At 42.6% G+C, this 22,039-nt stretch overlaps 1 protein-coding gene across 4 annotated transcripts in view; it reads left to right on the forward strand.

The window, feature by feature from the left end:
* LOC105479448 (solute carrier family 17 member 5) overlaps window positions 1–22,039 on the forward strand; it is a 61,334-nt gene that overhangs the window by 27,646 nt on the left and 11,649 nt on the right. For all 4 annotated transcript variants that reach the window (XM_071096843.1, XM_071096846.1, XM_071096845.1 and 1 more), the window contains 3 exons: window positions 5,453–5,611; window positions 11,922–12,054; window positions 17,477–17,624. In XM_071096843.1, coding sequence (XP_070952944.1) covers window positions 5,453–5,611; window positions 11,922–12,054; window positions 17,477–17,624 — 440 coding nt within the window. The remainder of the gene's footprint in view (window positions 1–5,452; window positions 5,612–11,921; window positions 12,055–17,476; window positions 17,625–22,039) is intronic.

Here is a 22,039-nt window from a genome sequence, read left to right on the forward strand (position 1 = left end):
CACGTGGCTATTATACTTTTAATTTAACTAATTTAATTAAAAATTTAGTTCTGGCCAGGTGCAGTGGCTCACACCTGTAATCCCAGTACTTTGGGAGGCTGAGGCGGGCAGATCACGAGGTCAAGAGATCGAGACCATCCTGGCCAACATGGTGAAACCCCATCTCTACTAAAAAATACAAAAATTAGCCGGGCATAGTGGCACATGCCTGTAGTCCCAGCTACTCAGGAAGCTGAGGCAAGAGAATCACTCGAACCCAGGAGGCGGAGGTTGCAGTGAGTCAAGATCACGACACTGCACTCCAGCCTGGCAACAGAGCGAGACTCCATCTCAAGGAAAAAAAAAAAAACTAATTCTGGCCAGGCGTGGTGGCTCATGCCTGTAATCCCAGCACTTTGAGAGGCCAAGGTGAGCGGATCACCTGAGGTCAGGAGTTCAAGACCAGCCTGGTCAACTTAGTGAAACCCCATCTCTACAAAAATACAAAAATTATCCCAGCATGACCAGCGAGTGCTTGTAATCCCAGCTACTCGGGAGGCTGAGGCGGGAGAATTGCTTGAACCCAGGAGACGGAGGTTGTAGTGAGCCAAGATCACTTCACTGAACTCTAGCCTGGGCAACAGAGCAAGACTCCGTCTAAAAATAAAAAAATTTAGTCACACATATGTCACACATATGACAAGGGTTTTGTTTCGTTTCATTTTGTTTTCTTTCATCAACCTGTTAGAAGGACAAGGATTTAATAACCGTGCACGTAGAACATTCCATCATCATGGAAAGTTCCACTGGACAGCACTACCTTAAACTCTTGTTTAAGGTAGTGATACTTGGATAGTTTCTCCTAGTAACATTTGAAAATTCATCTTTAACTTGAAAGTTTTTATAAATGAAGACTTTCCCCCAAAAATATAACTTGTAACGTGGAAATACTATAAGTTGATCTTACGATTCATATTGGGAGAACAGAAAACTGTTGTGTTGTACTTCAGTTACAAATGAACACTAAGCTGGAATACAGACATTTCACGTTCTTCTTTCTAAGCCTCTAACCCCGTGGGCCTTGTATTCGTTTGATAAGCAGCTATTGAGAACCTGCCATGTGTCAGGCTTATGTGTTAGACATACAGCTCATCTTGGTTGGGTGATTGTCCAAAAACATCAGATTATCAAAAATTCAATTGATATTTATAGGTTGTAAAAACATACCAGTGTGACTAAAATTAAATATGTCTTATTACAGGTTGTATTTCCAAGAGGTAGGATACCTTCTTCAGAATATATTCAGTTTTCAGAGATCAAATACATTTACGCTTATACCTTTCGGCATAAAAGAATGATTTCACTTCCTGTGTGGATTTCAAAGCCATATAAAAAGAGCTATGTTTCAGATTCCTTCAAACTCTAAAATACTCTCTGCCCTGAGCTTTTCAATCAAGACGGATAAGGGCAGACCTTTTAAAATCTAATCTCTACAGCAGTGGGTCCCAAACTTGCTGCACATTGAAATCACCCAGGGATCTTCATAAACTAGGAATACTTACCTGCCACCCACCCACAACCTGTTTAATTGGTCTGCGGTGTGACCTTGGTCTCAGTGTTTTTAAGGCTCCCCTGGGTGATTCTTATATGCAGCAAAGTTTGGGAACCTACTGCTCTACAGAATCACCAGTGAAACCTTTTAAAACTCAGATTCCTTGGCCCTACACTCAGAGTTTTTTTTGCTTTACTTGTTTCTGTTTTGTTTATTCAAAAGGCGGAGTTTAGAACACAGGCCCCTATAACTGTAAAGTATAGCTGGAGTTGAAAACCACTGCTGTAAAAGAATAAATGTTCTCTCTCCTTCTCTTTCCCTACATCTGTACATCTTTGATCATATTAAAAAATACAACCGGCCGGGCACGGTGGCTCAAGCCTGTAATCCCAGCACTTTGGGAGGCCGAGACGGGCGGATCATGAGGTCAGGAGATCGAGACCATCCTGGCTAACACGGTGAAACCCCGTCTCTACTTAAAAAAACAAAAATACAAAAAACTAGCCGGGTGAGGTGGCGGGTGCCTGTAGTCCCAGCTACTTGGGAGGCTGAGGCAGGAGAATGGCGTAAGCCCGGGAGGCGGAGCTTGCAGTGAGCTGAGATCCGGCCACACTGCACTCCAGTCTGGGCAACAGAGCGAGACTCCATCTCAAAAAAAAAAAAATACAACCAAGCACACTGGCTCACGCCTGTAATCCCAGCACTTTGGGAGGCAAGGCTGGTGGATCATTTGAGGTCAGGAGTTCACGACCAGCCTGGCCAACACAATGAAACCCCATCTCTACTAAAAATACAAAAATCAGCCAGGGGTGGTGGCGGGCGCCTGTAATCCCAGCTACTTGGGAGGCTGAGGCGGGAGAATCGCTTGAACCTCGGAGGCAGAGGTTGCAGTGAGCCAAGATTGCACCACTGCACTCCATTCTGGACAACAGGGCAAGACTCCATCTCATAAATAAATAATAATTATTTTTAATTTGTAATTAGAAAACACAAGAGCGTATCTACAAAGATGTCAAGTAAAAAGTCCATATGAAAAAGGCCGAAAGAAGGTTGGGCAATACTGGTTCTTCCTGTTTTTAAAATAACAGTAACTGTGAACCCTGAAGGCAGAAACGTAGATTGCTCTTGCTTTGAGAAAAACAACAGTCTTAGTGTATCGGAAACATAAAAATCTGATGCCCTAGATCAGTGGTATCCAAGTTTTCTTGATCATGCAAGAATCAATCAACAGGTGGGAGGCTCACAATCGGAATGTATGTATTTTTTTTTTTTTCTTTTCTTTTCTTTTGAGACAGAGTATTGCTCTGTCACCAGGCTGGAGTGCAGTGGTGTGATCTCAGCTCACTGCAACCTCTGCCTCCTGAGTTCAAGCGATTCTCCTGCCTCAGCCTCCCGAGTGGCTGGGTCTACAGGTCGCGCCACCACACCCAGCTAATTTTTGTATTTTTAGTAGAGACAGGGTTTCACCATGTTGCCCAGGTTGGTCTCGAACTGTTGGCCTCCAGTTATCTGCCCACCTCGGCCTCCGAAAGTGCTGGAATTACAGGTGTGAGCCACCATGCCCAGCCATAATTTGTTAATATAGTAATGTTTAAAGGGAGCAATGTGTTTGACTATATTATAGTTAATGATCTGCCATTATTTGCTTGGTGAAGTAGCTGACAAAGGACTCAAGAAAAATGGCAGCTCGGCCAGGTACGGTGGCTCACGCCTGTAATCCCAGCACTTTCGGATGCTGAGGCAGGCAGATCACAAGGTCAGGAGATTGAGACCATCCTGGCTAACACGGTGAAACCCTGCCTCTACTAAAAATACAAAATATTTGCCGGACATGGTGGCACACGCCTGTGATTCCAGCTACTCGGGAGGCTGAGGCAGGAGAATCACTTGAACCCAGGAGACGGAGGTTGCAGTGAGCCAAAATTGCACCACTACAATCCAGTCTGAGCAACAGAGCGAGACTCCATCTCAAAAATAAAAAAATAAATAAAAATAAATAAAAGACACTTAAAATAAATGCACTTATGCTGGGGGCAGTGGCTCACACCTGTAATCCCAGAACTTTGGGAGACTGAGGCAGGCAGATCACTTCAGGTCAGGAGTTCAAAACCAGCCTGGCCAACATGGTGAAACCCCCCGCTCTACTAAAATACAAAAATGAGCCAGATGTGGTGGTGCATACCTGTAATCGCAGCTACTTGTGGGGCTGAGGCCGGAGAATAGCTTGAACCCGGGAAGCAGAGGTTGCAGTGAGCTCTACAATCTCAGTGAGATTGTACCACTGCACTCCAGCCTGGGCAATAGAGCAAGATTCCATCTCAAAAAAAAAAAAAAAAAAAAAAGCCAGGTGCAGTGGCTTGCGCCTGTAATCCCAACACTTTGGGAGACCGAGGCGGGCAGATCACCTGAGGTCAGGAGTTCGAGACCAGCCTGACCAACATATTGAAACCCTGTCTCTACTAAAAATACAAAAATTAGTCAGGCATGGTGACACATGCCCATAGTCCCAGCTACTCGGGAGGCTGAGGCAGGAGAATCCGGCTTGAACTGAGAGGCAGAAGTTGCAGTGAGCCGAGAACATGCCACTGCACTCCTGCCTGGGTGACAGAACAAGACTCTCTAAAATAAATAAAATAAAATAAAATAAAATAGTACTTAAACTGCAATATGCTATAATACTCTTGAGGGCAAGCAAACAAGTGAGGATGCCATTATTAACCCCTCTGAATTGGGGGACTCATATGATTTGTGATCACCTGACATACTCCAGGGCCAACATATTTATTAAATATTAATAGAGTGTGTTTTTTTATTTTTAGAATAAAAATGAGTACAAATAGAAATATGTCTTTCCTCACCCCAGCAGATCATCTTGCACACCCCCATGGTGCTTTTACCCTGCTTTAAAGACCACTACTGCATATGACTGCTTACAGAAACCTTGTATTGCCTAATTCTTATAAATCATTTCAATTGAATAAAGATTGGATAATTAAACATGACTTCTAACAGGACCTTCCAATCTCTTTCCTTTACTCTTATACCAACCTCTGAATTTGACTATGAAACTATATTTTAGAAACAGAGAATTCAGGCCGGGCACAGTGGCTCATGCCTGTAATCCGAGCACTTTGGGTCGGATCACTTGCAGTCAGGAGTTCAAGAACAGCCTAACCAACATGGCGAAACCCTGTTTCTACTAAAAATGCAAAAATTAGCCAGGCGTGGTGGCACATACCTGTGATCCCAACTACTCAGGAGGCTGAGGCAGGAGAATCACTTGAACCCGGGAGGCAGAGGTTGCAGTGAGCCGAGATTGTGCCATTGCACTCCAGCCTGGGCAACAAGAGCAAAACTCGGTCTCAAAAAAGAAAAAAAAAGAAAAAAAAGGAAGAGAGAGAAAGAGAGAGAAAGAGAGAAATCAATGCTGCAGGTGACTTCTGACATTCATAAGGAATGTTTAGGGTTGACATTATAGCTCTATGAATACATTTTTACTTTTTCCTGTAATCTGAATCATGGACTGTCTAGTTAATATATTTTTAAAAAATCAAACAACTGAATATTTATCATGTATTTTGCTATTTAATATTTCAAAGGAGTTTTTTTTTTTTAATTATACTTTAAGTTCTAGGGTACATGTGCATAACGTGCAGGTTTGTTACATATGTATACTTGTGCCATGTTGGTGTGCTGCACCCATCAACTCGTCAGCACCCATCAACTCGTCATTTACATCAGGTATAACTCCCAATGCAATCCCTCCCCCATCCCCCCTTCAAAGGAGTTGATTTAAAAATTTAGAGTTTACTAATTAAGGTGATATTCTGTATGAATTCTGGATAGAGTTTTAGCTGATATGGTACAGATCTAAGCATTAACATAGCCGTAGTTTATCCTAATCATTCCTGTTTTCTTCAGCTTTCTTCACAGAAGTCAGTGCCGTGGGTACCCATTTTAAAATCCCTGCCACTTTGGGCTATTGTAGTTGCACACTTTTCTTACAACTGGACTTTTTATACTTTATTGACATTATTGCCTACGTATATGAAGGAGATCCTAAGGTTCAATATTCAAGAGGTAAGAAAAAATCATCTGCTTCTTATATATGCTTCTTATATATATATATATTATAAGACCATACACAGAATTTGTTATCATCTATATAAAATGAAGTTATTTTGTATCTTCCATTTTATTCTGCTGTCCTAAATTTTAGAGATTCTTATACATCAAAGGACTATCAAGAAAATGAAAACCCACTGAATGGGAGAAAGCATTTATAAATCAAACATCTGATAAGGGTCTAGTATCCAGATATATTAAGAATTCTTACAATTCAATAATAAAAAGAGAACTCAGTTTTTAAAATGGGCAAAGGACTTGAATACAAATACACATTTCTCGAAAGATATACAGATGGCCAATAAGCACATGTAAGGATGCCTGATATCAGGCCAGGTGGAGTGGCTCACACCTGTAATCCTACCACTTTGGGAGTTCGAGGCAGGTGGATCACTTGAGGCCAGGCATTTGAGACCAGACTGGGCAACATGGTGAAACCCTGTCTCTGTTAAAAATACAAAAAAGGCCAGGCACGGTGGCTCACGCCTATAATCCCAGCACTTTGGGAGGCCGAAGCAGGCGGATCACCTGAGGTCAGGAGTTCGAGACCAGCCTGACCAACATGGAGAAACCCCGTCTCTACTAAAAATACAAAATTAGCCGGGCATGGTAGTGCATGCCTGTCATCACAGCTACTCAGGAGGCTGAGACAGGAGAATTGCTTGAACCTGGGAAGCGGAAGTTGTGGTGACCCGGGATCAAGCCATCGCACTCCAGCCTGGGCAACAAGAGTGAAACTCCATCTCAAAAAAATAATAATAATAAAATACAAAAATAATCCCAGCACTTTGGAAGGCTGAGGCGGAAGGACTGCTTGAGCCCAGGAGTTCCGAGACCAGACTGGATAATACAGCAAAACCGTCTCTACTAAAAATACAAGAAAAAATTAACCGGGCATGGTGGCATACGCCTATAATCCCAGCTACTAGGGAGGCTGAGGCACGAGAATCTCTTGAACCCAGCAGGTGAAGGTTGCAGTGAGCTGAGATCATGCCCCTGCACTCCAGCCTGGACAGCAGAACAAGACTCTGTCCCAGGAAAAAAAAAAAAAAACTAACAAGGCTGACTGCACAGCCTACATGGACTTACCAGCTTTAAAAACTTAAAGTGAATCCTCAGTCACTCACATTCCAAAGTATACTGTAAACATTGGCCTGGCTATGTGGACCAAACCTTAAAACTTCAGACAGCTAAGCTGTGAAGAACTCCTGTGTCTACTTCTGAAAAACAAGGTCACTCTATAGAAATATATCCACAAATTGCACTGACAGAAGTTAAATTGAAACTAGGCTTTGGCAATATCCTGGGATGGATTCATTGTGAGCAACCTTATTTTTCCCAACTTCTCTGTTAACAGAGCCTGATTATAATCTACTACCACATTTCAACTATAAAGTGGGGCTAATTTTTAAAAAAGAAAAAAATAAATAATATACTACTACAGTGATTAATTGCATTCAACTGTGCATTGAAAGGTTAATTTGGTAATTATCATTGAGGTAAAACTGAGATCCACAGGAAGATTAAAAATAGCAAATCCAGCCAGGCCCGGTGGCTCACACCTGTAATCCTAGCACTTCGGGAGGCCGAAGTGGGCGGATCACTTGAGGTCAGTAGTTCGAGGCCAACCTGGCCAACATGGTGAAACCCCATCTCTACTAAAAATATAAAAATTAGCCAGGCATGGTGGCAGGTGCTTGTAGTCCTAGCTACTCAGGAGGCTGAGGCAGGAGAATCGCTGGAACTCAGGAGGCAGAGGTTGCAGTGAGCCAAGACTGAGCCTCTGCATTCCAGCCTGGGCAACAGAGCAAGACTCCATCTCAAAAAAAAAAAAAAAAATAGCAAATTCTCAAAATCATATTAACAAAATCTCTTATTTTACTTATGAAGTATATTTAAAGATTACTACACTGATGTTTCTATTTGACATTTTCCAGGAAGAACTATGTATGGAAGAAATAAAATATCAATAGCTGGCCAGTAATTAACGTTGTGTACTTTAAAATAAGGATCTTTTATCTTGCATTCATAGACAAAAAGGTATTATCTTAATTAAAATTAAAAGAAATGTAAATATAGGACCTTTTTTCAGTCTGTAAAATAAAAAGAAATGTGAATAGAGTTTGAAAATAATTCTATAGTTATATAGCCTATTTTTTAATGGATTTTCTTCTTGAAAATCAATATATTATATTCATGAAATGACCTGGGTGTTTTTGTTTTTGTTTTTTTTAAATAGTAGAGATGAGGTCTCCCATTGTTGTCCAGGTTGGTTTCATACTCCTGAGCTCAAATGAAACTCCTGCCTCAGCCTCCCAAAGTGTTGGGATTACAGACATGAGCCACCCTGCCTGGCCATCAAATGGCCTTTGTTCAAAATAAAGCTTGCTTTGAGAAGCATGGCGCAGGCATGCCTCCTTTTATTGCACTATACTTTATTATACTCTGCAAATATTGTATTTTTTATGAATTAAAGATTTGTGCTAACCCTGCATGAAGCAAATCTGTTAGCACCATTTTTCCAACAGCATGTGCTCACTTCAGGGCTCTTGATCTTTGATGTTAATGTTGTAATTGTTTGGGGGCACCATAATCCTTCCCCATATAAGATGGCAAACTTAATAAATGTTGAGTGTCTTCTGACAGCTCCACCAACCAGCCATCACCCCATCTCTTTGCTTCTCCTTGAGCTTGCCTATTCCCTGAGACACAACAATATTGAAATTAAGCTAGTTAATAACCCTACAGTGGCCGGGCATGGTGGCTCATGCACCTAGCACTTTGGGAAGCCAAGGTGGGCGGATTGCCTGAGTTCGAGAGTTCGAGACCAGCCTGAGCAACACAGTGAAATCCCATCTCTACTAAAATACGAAAGAAATTAGCCGGGCGTGGCAGCTCGTGCCTGTAGTCCCAGCACCTCAGGAGGCTGAGGCAGGAGAGTTCCTTGAACCCGGGAGGCAGAAGTTGCAGTGAGCCGAGATCGCACCACTGCACTCCAGCCTGGGTGGTAGAGCAAGACTCCATCTCCACAAAAAGATAAAATAAATAACCCTACAGTGGCCTGCAAGTATTCAAGTGAAAGCAAGAGTCACACATCTCTCATTTTTTAAAATCTTTTATCTAAAATGTGTTATATTGAGATGGTTTTCCACTCATCTTGATTCACAGTGCTCTTAGTGCTGCTTCCTCCTGAAGGAACATCCTTACATAAGCCTTGCTTTTTCTCCTGTAGGCTGGCAGAGGACAGTGGAACACCCAACACACAAAACTACTGTTTGTGCATGAGTAAAGACCATGGTGATTTTATTAGCGTCCTGCACCAGGCATTTCTTCTTGTGTTTCCTCTTCTCCTCTTCTGGAGAGGGATGAAGGAGATTTTTTGCAAGAAGTGTGTTCTCGTTGGTAGGTCGTCACCACTGGAAACTCATTTTATTTTATTTTATTTTATTTTATTTTATTTTATTTTATTTTAAGACTGAGTTTTGCTCTGTTGCCCAGGCTGGAGTTCAGTGGTGCAACCTCAGCTCACTGCAACCTCCACCTCCCGGGTTCAGGTGATTCTCCTGTCTCAGCCTCCCAAGTACCTGGGATTTCAGGTGTGTGCCATCACACCCAGCTAAATTTTTTATTTTTGTAGAGACAGAGTTTTAGCATGTTGGCCAGGCTGGTCTCAAACTCCTGACCTCAAGTGATCCCTTTGCCTTGGCCTTCCAAAGTGCTGGGATTACAGGCGTGAGCCACTGCACCTGCAAAAAAATTGGAATCAATTTTTTAAAATAAATGAATACAAAGGATCATATCCTTGAAGAGAAACTGTGGAAGGTGCCTGTGGAATGTATAAATGCTGAAGACTTTAGTGTATTTAGGTTGTTGCCCAGGCTAGAGTGCAGTGGCACAGTCTCGGCTCACTGCAACTTCCGCCTCCTGGGTTCAAGCGATTCTCCTGCCTCAGCCTCCCAAGTAGCTGGGATTATAGGCATCCACTACCACGCCTAATTTTTGTATTATTAGTAGAGATGAAGTTTCACCATGTTGGCCAAGCTGGTCTCAAACTCCTGACCTTAGGTGATCTGCCTGCCTTGGCCTCCCAAAGTGCTGGGATTACAGGCGTGAGCCACCGTGCCCAGCCAGGAGTTTTTAACATTGCAACTTGAAGTGGAAAAATTCAGTAACTGTGAAGAATTACAACCTTATCCCACCAGGAAACAAAATCAAGATCAGAAAATTCACTTCTCTGATTTACTACCGCTTATTCTTTGTTTAGGAGTAGTAGGAGTACTAATATTTTGAAACCATTTATTCTTATACGGATTTTGCCACAAATAATGATAGATGTGATCCCACTATGCAGAAGTCTAAATGGAATGAAGTTTTTTTTATTGTTTTTTGTTTTCTTTTCTTTTTGAGACAGTCTTGCTCTGTCACCCAAGCTGGACTGCACCAGGCAATCTTGGCTCACTGCAACCTCCACCTCCCAAGTTCAAGCGATTCTCCTGCCTCAGCCTCCTAAGTAGCCGGGATTACAGTCATGTATCACAATGCCCAGCTAATTTTTTGTATTTTTAGTAGATACAGGGTTTCACCACGTTGGCCAGACTGGTTTTGAGCCCCTGTCCTCAAGTGATTCTCCGTCTGCAGCCTCCCAAAGTGCTGGAATTACACGCATGAGCCACCGTGCCCAGCCAACCTTTATTTTATTTATTTATTTATTTATTTTTGAAAGGCAGTAGAATAGGGAGTACTTGGTGATTGGACGTGAAATATGAGGAAAAAGAAACCATCAAGAAAGACTCTCAGAGGCTGGGCATAGTGGTTCATCCCTGTAATCCCAGCACTTTGGGAGGCTGACGCGGCCAGATCACTTGATGTCAGAAGTTCGAGATCAGCCTGGCCAACATGGCAAAACCCAATCTCTGCAAAAAATACAAATTAGCCGAGCATAGTGACACACGCCTGTAATCCCAGCTACTCAGGAGGCTGAGGCAGGAGAATTGCTTGAACCCGGAAGGCGGAGGTTGCAATGAGCCGAGATCACCCCACTGCACTCCAGCCTGGGCAACAGAGCAAGACTCTGTCTCAAAAGAAAAAAAAAAAAAAAAGACTCTCTGGTGCTGTTAAAAATAAATGTGTGTGTGTGTGTGTGTGTGTGTGTGTGTGTGTGTGTGTGTGTAGTAGATAAACATGTAATGCACTTTTGAGTTATGGTTTTACTTGGCACTGATCTTTTGAAAGCAAAATGTGGCCTACGTTCTTTAATAGATAAATTGTAAGAAAAAAATGAATGGAAGGGAATTTACAGATTTAAAGAGACACAAAAGACAAACGAAAAAATTTTTAATGGCCAAGACTAAACTGAAGTGTCTAGGGATGTACATTTGGGTGATGTACGTGATTACTATACACCAAAACAAGGTTAATGTTTATTTGAGGGGGGAGGAAGGGAGCTGTGATAGGACTAGGAGCATAAAGGGTCTTCTGGCAAGGCTGGCAATGTTCTATTTCTTGACCTAGATGGTCATTAGAATGACTCATGAGGCTGGGCGCGGTGGCTCACGCCTGTAATCCCAGCACTTTGGGAGGCCAAGGCGGGTGGATCACAAGGTCAGGAGTTCAAGACCAGCCTGGCCAAGACAGTGAAACACCATCTCTAATAAAAATACAAAAATTAGCCAGTTGTGGTGGCAGGTGCCTGTAACCCCAGCTACTCAGGAGGCAGAGGCAGGAGAATCCCTTGAACCCAGGAGGCAGAGGGTGCAGTGAGCTGAGATCGCACCCCTGTACTCCAGCCTGAGCGAGAGTAAGACTCTGTCTCAAAAAAAAAAAAAAAAAAAAAAGAATGATTCATTAAGCTATATGTTTGACTTACGTGGTTTTCTGCATCTGTGTTTTATCGTAAAAAATATTTTTAAAAAATAAATGAGAATGGAAGATGAAAATGTTCAGTAGGGAGAATCCATAGGCTAACAGGAAGGCTTGTCTTCTCCCACAACCCAAATCCCAGAGAAACAGTCAAGATTACCCGAAGCAGACAGGATTATGGCAAGCGTTATTTCCCTCTGAGACAGACTCTTAGGGACTGCCTTGGACCGAACCCCATAATCCTTCTGAAAGCCAGACTTATTTGCTGTAATTATATAAAAAAATTAACAACATATTGCTATGCATTTCCTTTGCTTTCAAGTGGTGGTCACTGGCTGTGATGAATGTGTATGTTTTGTTTTTTCCTCTCACCATAATTAATCCTGTATCTTCTTATTCCTTCCAGAATGGGTTTTTATCTTCATTGCCTTATTTAGGCTCTTGGTTATGTATGATCCTGTCTGGTCAAGCTGCTGACAACTTAAGGGCAAAATGGAATTTTTCAACTTTATGTGTTCGCAGAATTTTTAGCCTTATAGGTAAGTGAAACAAATCAGGTTTTGTTTTGGTTTACAGTTATTTACCATGTTTACAGTTATTGGAGATAGGAAAACAAAGTGTGTTTCCCACTTTTGCACACAGTTAACACAATACTTAACACAGAACACTTCGCTCTGATCACCAAAATGTTTGTGCAGATTTCTCCCTACACATAACCAGTTCTGCAGCGGACACTAGCGAGGTGTCCTGCAATTCAATTCTGACACTGTCCAGCTGGAGGTAGCATCAGATCCTACAGGTTGAGGGCTCTGTTCTTCGGATACCAATCACAAGTCCCAGCTTGTGACCTCTGCTTCTGACTGACCGGCTATAAATCAGGGTTCCCATGACTCTCTTGTCAGGTTCAGCTAATCTGCTAGAGCATCTCACAGAACTCAGAGAAACACTTTATTTATGTTTACCCACTTATTATAAAGGGTATTACAAAGGATATAGATGAACAGCCAGATGGAAAGCTGCATAGGGCAACATATGTGGGACCGAATAGGGAGTTTTCATGCCCTCTCCTGGAACACCACCCTCCAAGAACCCCGACGTCAAAAGTTCATCCAAACCGTGTCCTTTTTAGTTTGTATGGAGACTTCATTAAGTGAGCGTGATTGATTAAATCATTGCCCATTGGTGACTGACTCACCCTTCAACCCCTCTCCCCTCTCTGGAGTTTGGGGGTGGTGCCAAAAGTCCCAGACCTCTAATCCAGCCACCATCCTGAAGCTGTATGGGGACCCCCAACCACCAGTTGTCTCGTTAGCATACAAAAGATACTGTTACCACTCCAGAAATTCCAAAAGTTTTAGGAGCTGTGTGCCAAAAACCAGGGGCAGAGACCAAATATATATTTCTTTTTTAAAACAATGTTTTAATAGAAATGGGGTCTTGCTATGTTGCCCAGTCTGGCCTTGAATTCCTGGCCTCAAGTGATCTTCCTGCCTCAGCATCCCAAAATGTTGGGATTACAGACATGAGCCACCACACTGGCCATATTTCTTTTCTTTTCTTTTTTTTTCTTTTTTTTTTTTTTTTTGACAGGGGATCACTCTTAGCCCAGGCTGGAGTGTGGTGGCATGATCTTAACTCACTGCAGCCTCAACTTCCTCAGCCTCAGGTGATCCTCCCACCTCAGCCTCCTGAGTAGCTAGGACTACAGGCATGCACCACCATACCCAGCTAATTTTTTAATTTTTACTAAAGACGGAGTTTCAACATGTTGTCCAGGCTGGTCTGTAACTCCTAAATTCAAGCTATCTGCCTGTCTTGGCCTCCCAAAGTGCTGGGACTATAGGAGTGAGCCACCACACCCAGCCCCAGCCATTTTGTTTAATTTTTTTCTTTAATGGGACAAGGCCTCGCTTTATTGCCCACATTGGCCTTGAACTCCTGGCCTTAAACAATCCTGCTGCTTCAGCCTCCCAAAGTGCTAGGATTACAGGTGTGAGCCACCACGCCCAGCCCCCAGCCATATTTTTTTTAATCACAATATCACAACAGTTCAAGACAAAATAAAAATGATAATATTAGCCATTTATTTTGTTCACATAACAAAACACTACGATGCATTTAAATGCATTTCTTTACAATATGTTTCTTTTTGAATCATACATTTTGAGGATTAAGGTTTATAATATTTGCTGGGCGCAGTGGCTCATGCCTGTAATCCTAGCACTTTAGGAGGCTGAGGCAAGCAGATCACAAGGTCAGGAGTTCAAGACCAGGTTTCACATGGTGAAACCCCATCTACTAAAAATACAAAAATCAGCCGGGTGTGGTGGTGAGTGCCTGTAATCCCAGCTACTTGGGAGGCTGAAGCAGGAGAATTGTTTGAACCCAGGAGGCAGAGATTGCAGTGAGCTATCACACCACTGCACTCCAGCCTGGGCAACAGAGTGAGATCCTGTCTCAAAAAAAAAAAAAAAAAGATTTATAATATCCTATTATCTCCACCATTGCTTATAATTATTTTTAAAATGGCTTGCTGTGCCAAACATCACCCCTCACAATTTTGTAAATCACTGTGCTTTCAGCTCAGACTTTGCAATGAAGTTTTTATATCAACTTTAGACAAGATGTAATGAAAGAATTTTTAAGCCTCCATCCCTTTTCTAAGTGAATTCATTTTAAGTTTCAATCCAAAAATATTTACTAGCATTATTATATCAAATAAGGAGCTATAAATCAAATAACTCAAACCATAAATAATCATGTGTTTCAGACTCTACTTTCAGAAAGGTAATTTTTTTTTTTTTTTGAGACAGGGTCTTGCTCTGTTGCCCAGGATGGACAACCATGGCTCACTGCAGCCTTAACCTCCTAGGCTCAAGCAATTCTCCCATCTCAGCCTCCTGAGCAGCTGGGACTACATACGGGTCACGACACAGCATCCGGCTAATTATTTTTTATTTTTTGTAGAGACATAGTTTTACCATGTTGCTCAGGTTACTCACAAATTCCTCAGCTCAAGCAGTCCTCCCACCTCAACCTCCCAAAGTGCTGGAATTACAGGCGTGAGCCACTGTGCCTGGCCTAGAAAGATAACTTTTAAATCTATGTAATTAGTTGGGCGTGATGGTATGTATCTGTAGTTCCAGCTACTCCAGAGGCTAAGGTGAGAAAATTTCTTGAGCCTAGTTGTTTGAGGCTGCAGAGAGCTATGATCACAACACTGCACTCCAACCTAGGCAACAGAGCAATACTCTGTCTCTAAAAATAGTTAGAAAAAATTGTACATAAAAATAAAACTATCTAAGACAATCATTTAACTTTTTTAAGGTCCCCAGTAGAGACCCTGGAAGTCTCGGTGACTATACTTCAGTAATTACATAATAAAAAGACTCTGGCTGGGCTCGGTGGCTCTTGCCTGTAATCCCAGCACTTTGGGAGGTGGAGGTGGGCGGATACTTGAGGTCAGGAGTTCGAAACCAGGCTGGCTAACATGGTGAAACCCCATCTCTACTAAAAATACAAAAATTAGCCTGGTGTGGTGGTGTGTGGCTGTAATCCCAGCTACTCAGGAAGCTGAGGCAGGAGAATTGCTTGAACCCAGAGGCAGAGGTTGCAGTGAGCCAAGATTGTGCCACTGCACTCCAGTCTGGGCAAAAAGAGTGGAAAAAAAAAAATTAGCCAGGCATGGTGGCACACGCCTGTAATCGCAGCTACTCAGGAGGCTGAGGCACAAGACTTGCTTGAACCTGGGAGGCAGAGGTTGCAGTGAGCTGAGATTGCGCCATTGCACTCCAGCCTGGGTAACAGAATGAGAGCCTATTTCAAAATAAATAAATAAAGGAAATGAAATGAAATTAAATCAGACATGGTGGTGTGCACCTGTAGTGCCAGCTACTCAAGAAGCCAAGGCAGAGGATCACTTGAGCCTGGAAAGTCAAGGCTGCAGTAAGCCATGATCGTTCCACTGCACTCCAGCCTGATGACAGAGTGAGACCCTGTCTCAAAAAAATAAGAAAATAAATAAATAATAAATTTAATTGAAATTTTTTTAAAAGTTCCTCAGTTGCAGTATATACAAATATAACATTTCCATCATCACAGAGAGCTATTGGATAGCACTGCTATAGACACAGAAAAACTGACAGCCCACTCATTAAGTCCCTTACTGTATTTTACACTTAACTGCCTGTAATGACCAATGTGTATTCTTTTTTTTTTTTTTTTTTTTTTTGAGACGGAGTCTTGCTCTGTCACCCAGGCTGGAGTGCAGTGGCCGGATCTCAGCTCACTGCAAGCTCCGCCTCCCGGGTTTACGCCATTCTCCTGCCTCAGCCTCCCGAGTAGCTGGGACTACAGGCGCCCGCCACCTCGCCCGGCTATTTTTTTGTATTTTTTAGTAGAGACGGGGTTTCACCGTGTTAGCCGGGATCGTCTCTCGATCTCCTGACCTCGTGATCCGCCCATCTCGGCCTCCCAAAGTGCTGGGATTACAGGCTTGAGCCACCGCGCCCGGCCTGTATTCTTATCAGTTGTTAATACTAGGGAGGATTCCTGCAGATTATGTGGGGAAGAAAAAAAAAAACCAAAGCCAGGCATGGTGGCCCACACCTGTAATCCTGGCACTTTGGGAGGCCAAGGTGGGGGGATCACTTGAGGTCAGGAGTTCGAGAACAGCCTGGCCAACATGGTGAAATACCGGCTCTACTAAAAATACAAAAATTAGCTGGGTGTGGTGGCCCAGGCCTGTAATTCCAGCTATTCAGGAGGCTGAGGCAGGAGAATCACTTGAACCCGGGAGGCGGAGGTGGCAGTAAGCCCAGATCACGCCACTACACTCCAGCTTGGGCGACAGAGCAAGACTCTGTCTCAAAAAAAAAAAAAAAGAGAGAGAGAGAGAGGGAGAGAGAATGAAGACAGATTTTTTTAAAATCTTTTTAAGACACAAGGTCTCTAGCCAGGCGCGGTAGCTCACGCCTGTAATCCCAGCACTTTGGGAGGCCGAGGCATGCAGATCACGAGGTCAGGAGATTGCGACCATCCTGGCTAACGTGGTGAAACCTCATCTCTACCAAAAATAAAAAAACAAAATTAGCCAGGCGTGGTGGCAGGTGCCTGTAGTCCCAGCTACTCAGGAGGCTGAGGTGGGAGAATGGCATGAACCTGGGAGGTGGAGCTTGCAGTGAGACGAGATCATGCCACTGCTCTCCAGCCTGGGTGACAGAGCAAGACTCCGTCTCAAAAAAAAAAAAAAAGAGAGAGACAAGGTCTTGCTCTGACAACCCAGGCTGGAGTGCAGTGGTGCCATCATAGCTCACTGTAACCTTGAACTTCTGGGCGCAAGCAATCCTCCCGCCTCAGCCTCCTGAGCAGCCAGGACTACAGGTGTGCACCACTATGCCTGGTGAATTTTGTTTTTAATATTTCTTAGAGACAGGGTTTTGCTGTGTTGCCCAGACTGGCCTCAAACTCCTGGCCTCAAGTGATTCTCCCACCTCAGCCTCCTAAAGTGCTGAGATTACAGGGGTGAGCTGCCACACCCAGGCAGGATGGAGTCTTTTTCTAACCTCATCCAATAGAGTCTATTATTTAGTTTATCTCCTTTGGTTATATGTATTTTAAATCACATTCTGTTGTCAGCTATTGCTTCTCTCTAGAAACGTATTTTTAAGTTGTTCTTGTCTCGTTCTTCTCTAACACCATGGAATTTTAGCTGAGTTTTGACCACACGTAGATTTAATAACATTGCATAATGAGATTTTCCTTTTATAGTATATTAGTTGTATCACGCCCATGTTTTCCAGCAGTTTTGTTTTGTTTTTCCATGAAATCTGTTAGTCTTCCAGGCAATATAGTGTTTCTACAGTAGGTGGCAGCAATTTCAAATTTCAGACTTCTACCATATTAAGGCAGAGCAAATATTAATGCTGGGTATTTTTCCCTTTTATAACTTTTTAACTCTAGGAATGATTGGACCTGCAGTATTCCTGGTAGCTGCTGGCTTCATTGGCTGTGATTATTCTTTGGCCGTTGCTTTCCTAACTATATCAACAACACTGGGAGGCTTTTGCTCTTCTGGATTTAGCATTAACCATCTGGATATTGCTCCTTCGTGAGTACTAATATAAAGATTTGCTGTGATTGACTTTAAATTGTATTTTTAAAAATCCTGATAAAAGGCCAGACGCGGTGACTCACGCCTGTAATCCCACCACTTTGGGAGGCCGAGGCGGGCGGATCACCTGAGGTCAGGAGTTTGAGACCAACCTGGTCAACATGGCGAAGCCCTATCTCTACTAAAAATACAAAAATTAGCCAGGCATGGTGGCGGGCACCTGTAATCCCAGCTACTCAGGAGGCTGAGGCAGGAGAATCACGTGAACCCAGGAGGCAGAGGTTGCAGTGAGCCAAGATCGCATCATTGTACTTCAGCCTGGACAACAAGAGCAAGGCTCCGTCTAAAAAAAAAAAAAAACCTGATAAAATAGATATAACATAAAACGTAACATTTTTAAGTATACAGTTCTGTGGCATTAAGTGTTCACATTGTTACATAACTAGCACCACCAACAATCTGTAGAACAATTTCATCTTCTCAACAGAAACTGTACCCATTACACACTATCTCCCATTTCTCCCTTTTCCCAGGCCCTGACAACCAATATTCTGCTTTCTGCCTCTATGGATTTTACTACTATAGGAATGACTTTAAATTCTTTACAAGATTTTAATTTACACAATAATTAAAGCAGGATGTTGTTTCTAAATTTAAACTTTTAACTGTCATCACCTCTGTCCACAGTGCTCTCATTAGAACATTGCAATAACTCATTATAACTGTGTCTGTTCACCCAGCTAGACTAGGAACTCTGTGAAGGCAGAAACTCCCTTATTGTCCTCAGGGCTCACCATAGCACTTGGCATGCAGTAGGCATTTTGTCAGATGAATGAATGTCAAAGAGTAGACCAATTGATTTGTCTAACTGTATTACCTATGTGCAAATATATTTGTGTAGCACTTGATAGTTTACACATCACTTTCATAAACACTATCCATTTTACCCTTAAAGCATGCCTATGAAGTATTTTTGCCCTATTTGAATGCTAAAGAAACTTAAGAGAAGTGATTTATCTTACAGCACACAACTAATATAATAAATGATAGAGCCAAAACTTGAACCTAAAATTTTTACTTTTAAGCCCAAAATTCTTTCTACAGCTACCTCTCTGGAAACATTCTTTGAGTCACATACTTCTAGAACCATTTTGTGCCAGTTGACAAGGTAAATAAGGGAGCTGTGTCAATATTTTAACCCAAAAGTTTTAATACACTTTATTTGTAAAAATAATGGATATGAATTTATTTTGGAGAAAAGACAGATGGACTCTTACACTCTTTTCACTACCTCAAAATCTTCACACCCGGACTGCTACAGAATCTTCTGATTTCTATGAATCTTCAGCCTCCTATCCCTTCAATAAATACTCTTAAGATAAGCTCCACTCTGTCACCCAGGCTAGAGTGCAGTGATGCCATTGTAGTTCACTGTAGCCTTGAACTCCTGGGATCAAGTAATCCTTCCTGCTCAGCCTCCTGAGTTGCTGGGACTACAGGCACACATCACCATGCCTGGTTCATTTTTCAAAAAATACTTTGTGGAGATGGGGTCTCCCTGTCTTGTCCAGAGTGGTCTCAGTCTCCTGGCCTCAAGTGATCTTCCCACCTCAGCCCCCGAAAAGTGCTAGGATTACAGGCGTGAGCCACAGCGCCTGGCCAAGACTTGAGGTTTTGTCAAGCCTAGAGTTGACGAACAGTCAAAGGGATATGGGAATTGAGAGTTCGAGAAATAGTTCTAGGCTATGTTATCACTTAGGATGTTTTTAGTTGAAGTATAGAAATTCTAACTCAAACTGGGCTGAACAGCATAATCTATTGATTCACTTAATTGTATCCAGAGATAATAGGCTTCAGGCAAGAGCTGATATCCAGCTGCCTACTAATATCACCATAGATTGTTTCTTTCTCACTCTCTTTTACAGTAGTAGTTTTATCCTAAGACTGGGTCTGCTTATAAAATCACACAATGAAATGATTGCCAGCAACAATCAGGACTACATGCTTCTTCATTCACATCAAGCAGAAAGAAAAAGATCTTTTCCTCTCTCAACCATGGAAATAAGTCCTGGGCTTCATTTTGGTTGACCCAAACTGAGTCACATGAACCAACCCCAATGGCCAAGAGAATGTCATGTGACTTTAGGAAAATCAGCACCTACCCCAAAAGTTAGAGGTCAAAGGGTCAGTGCCCCTCAGATGTCATTATTGCTACACAGATGGAGGTGGAGAGTGGGAATGGATGCTGAGGAATCCATCGATAACCTCCACTATAACACATGAAGATGTGAATAAACATGAGTCATTTTTGAGCCAGGTGCGGTGGCTCACGCCTGTAATCCCAACACTTTGGGAGGCTGAGGCGGGTGGATCACCTGAGGTCAGGAGTTCGAGATCAGCCTGGCCAACATGATGAAACCCTGTCTCTACTAAAAATACAAAAATTAGCTGGGCATGGTAGCACACACCTATAATCCCAGCTACTCAGGAGGCTGAGGCAGGAGAATTGCTTGAACCTGGGAGGTGGAGTTTGCTGTGAGCCGAGATTGCGCCACTGTGCTCCAGCCTGGGTGACAAAGTGAGACTCCATCTCAAAAAAAAAAAAATTATAAGGAACATAAAATTGGTTCAGCAGCCATCCAGCCAGAAGAAGGTGGTAAGTCACCCACTCCATTTAATAAATCTGAAAGGTAGCTTAGGATTCATCAGGTTCCTGAAGTCTTGTCAGAATCTCTGGAATCTGATGAGGGCCCCCAACCCTGCTCTCTTGAACTGGCAATGAAAGAAAATTGGATCATCGGATAAAAATTGGAGCTCTGATTGGCCAGGTGCAATGGCTCATGCCTGTTATCCCATCATTTTGGGAGACCAAGGCGGGCAGATCACCTGAGGTCAGGAGTTCAAGACCAGCCTGGCCAACATGGTGAAACTCTGTCTCTACTAAAAATACAAAATTAGCCAGGTGGGGTGTAATTTTGTATTTTTAGGACCTGTAATCCCAGCTACTTGGAAGGATGAGGCAGAAAAGCACTTGAACCTGGGAGGTGGAGGTTGCGGTGAGCCATGGCACTCCAGCCTGGGTGATAAGAGTGAAACTCCATCTCAAAAAAAAGAAAGAAAATTAGCACTATTGTCAAAGGATGAAAACAGAAAAAAAAAAAACAAATATCCATGGTACCTACCTAGTAAGATCATTGTGAAGATTAAATAGAGCACACACACAACACTTTGCTCATAATGCAATAAATGTATTTGCATATAATGCAATAAATGTAATTGTTTTCTGGCTAACTTTGAGTCAGGTGTGGTGACCAGGGTCACAGATCAATCCAAGTAAAATATTAAAGTGATGATTGGTGTGCTTTCAGAAAGGAAAATGCTGACCACTAAAGAGCCACCACTGGGTCACTAAGAGCCAAAATGGCAAAACGGTCTAATTTCTCAATGTAATTTTTAGCCTAATAGAATAAAGAAAATATAGTAGATTTGATATGTCAGGACTTCAGCCAGGTCTCCTATGATAGATACTCTTTTGGACAAGGTGGAGAAAGATGAATTGGATGTACAATTAGATAAATTTGTCACTACTAAATTTCAGTGTAATAGCATGCTGATTAACAGATCTAGTCATTTGAGAAACACTGTGCCAGGCACTGTACCAGATGTTGAAGACACAAACATGAAAGTAACATGATTCCTGCTGGCATCTGTGTAAGCTTAAGCTGGCCTGGAGGATGGTGCTTCATGTCATGAAGTATAATGCTGGACAGGCAGCAGGTGGAATCCTGTGCCTGAGCTTCAACCATCAGGTGGATGGTTGAAGTCTACATCTTAAAGACCCAGGTCTAACCCTGAAATCTTATGAGTCTTATAAGCCAAAAAAGACATTTATCTAGATATCATAAGAAGCTAAACAGTTTTAGTAACATAAATGATGCCAGCAAATAGTTGTAGCAGTTAGGAGGATGATAAGCAAGTGCCTTTATGCCTCAGATAATGAGGACTGCTGTACTTGCTCTCAGCTGACTGAGACACAACTATTCAAATGGAAGTAGGCTGGGCCAGGCGGCTCACGCCTGTAATCCCCGCACTTTGGGAGGCTGAGGCAGGTGGATCGTTTGAGGTCAGGAGCTCCAGACCAGCCTAGCCAACATGGTGAAACCCCATCTCTACTAAAACTAAAAAATTATCTAGGTGTGGTGGTGGGCAACTATAATCCCAGCTACTCAGGAAGCTGAAGCATGAGAATTGCTTGAACCCGGTAGTTCGGAGGTTGCAGTGAGCAGAGATTGCGCTACTGCACCCCAGCCTGGGCTACAGAGCAAACCTCAGTCTCAAAAAAATAAAATAAATAAATAAATCTCATCAAAGTCAAAAGTATTATTATTATTTGTTGTTTGTTTCGTTTTGTT

This window comes from Macaca nemestrina, chromosome 5, assembly GCF_043159975.1.
Source record: "Macaca nemestrina isolate mMacNem1 chromosome 5, mMacNem.hap1, whole genome shotgun sequence".
In the NCBI taxonomy this organism is placed as follows: domain Eukaryota; kingdom Metazoa; phylum Chordata; class Mammalia; order Primates; family Cercopithecidae; genus Macaca; species Macaca nemestrina.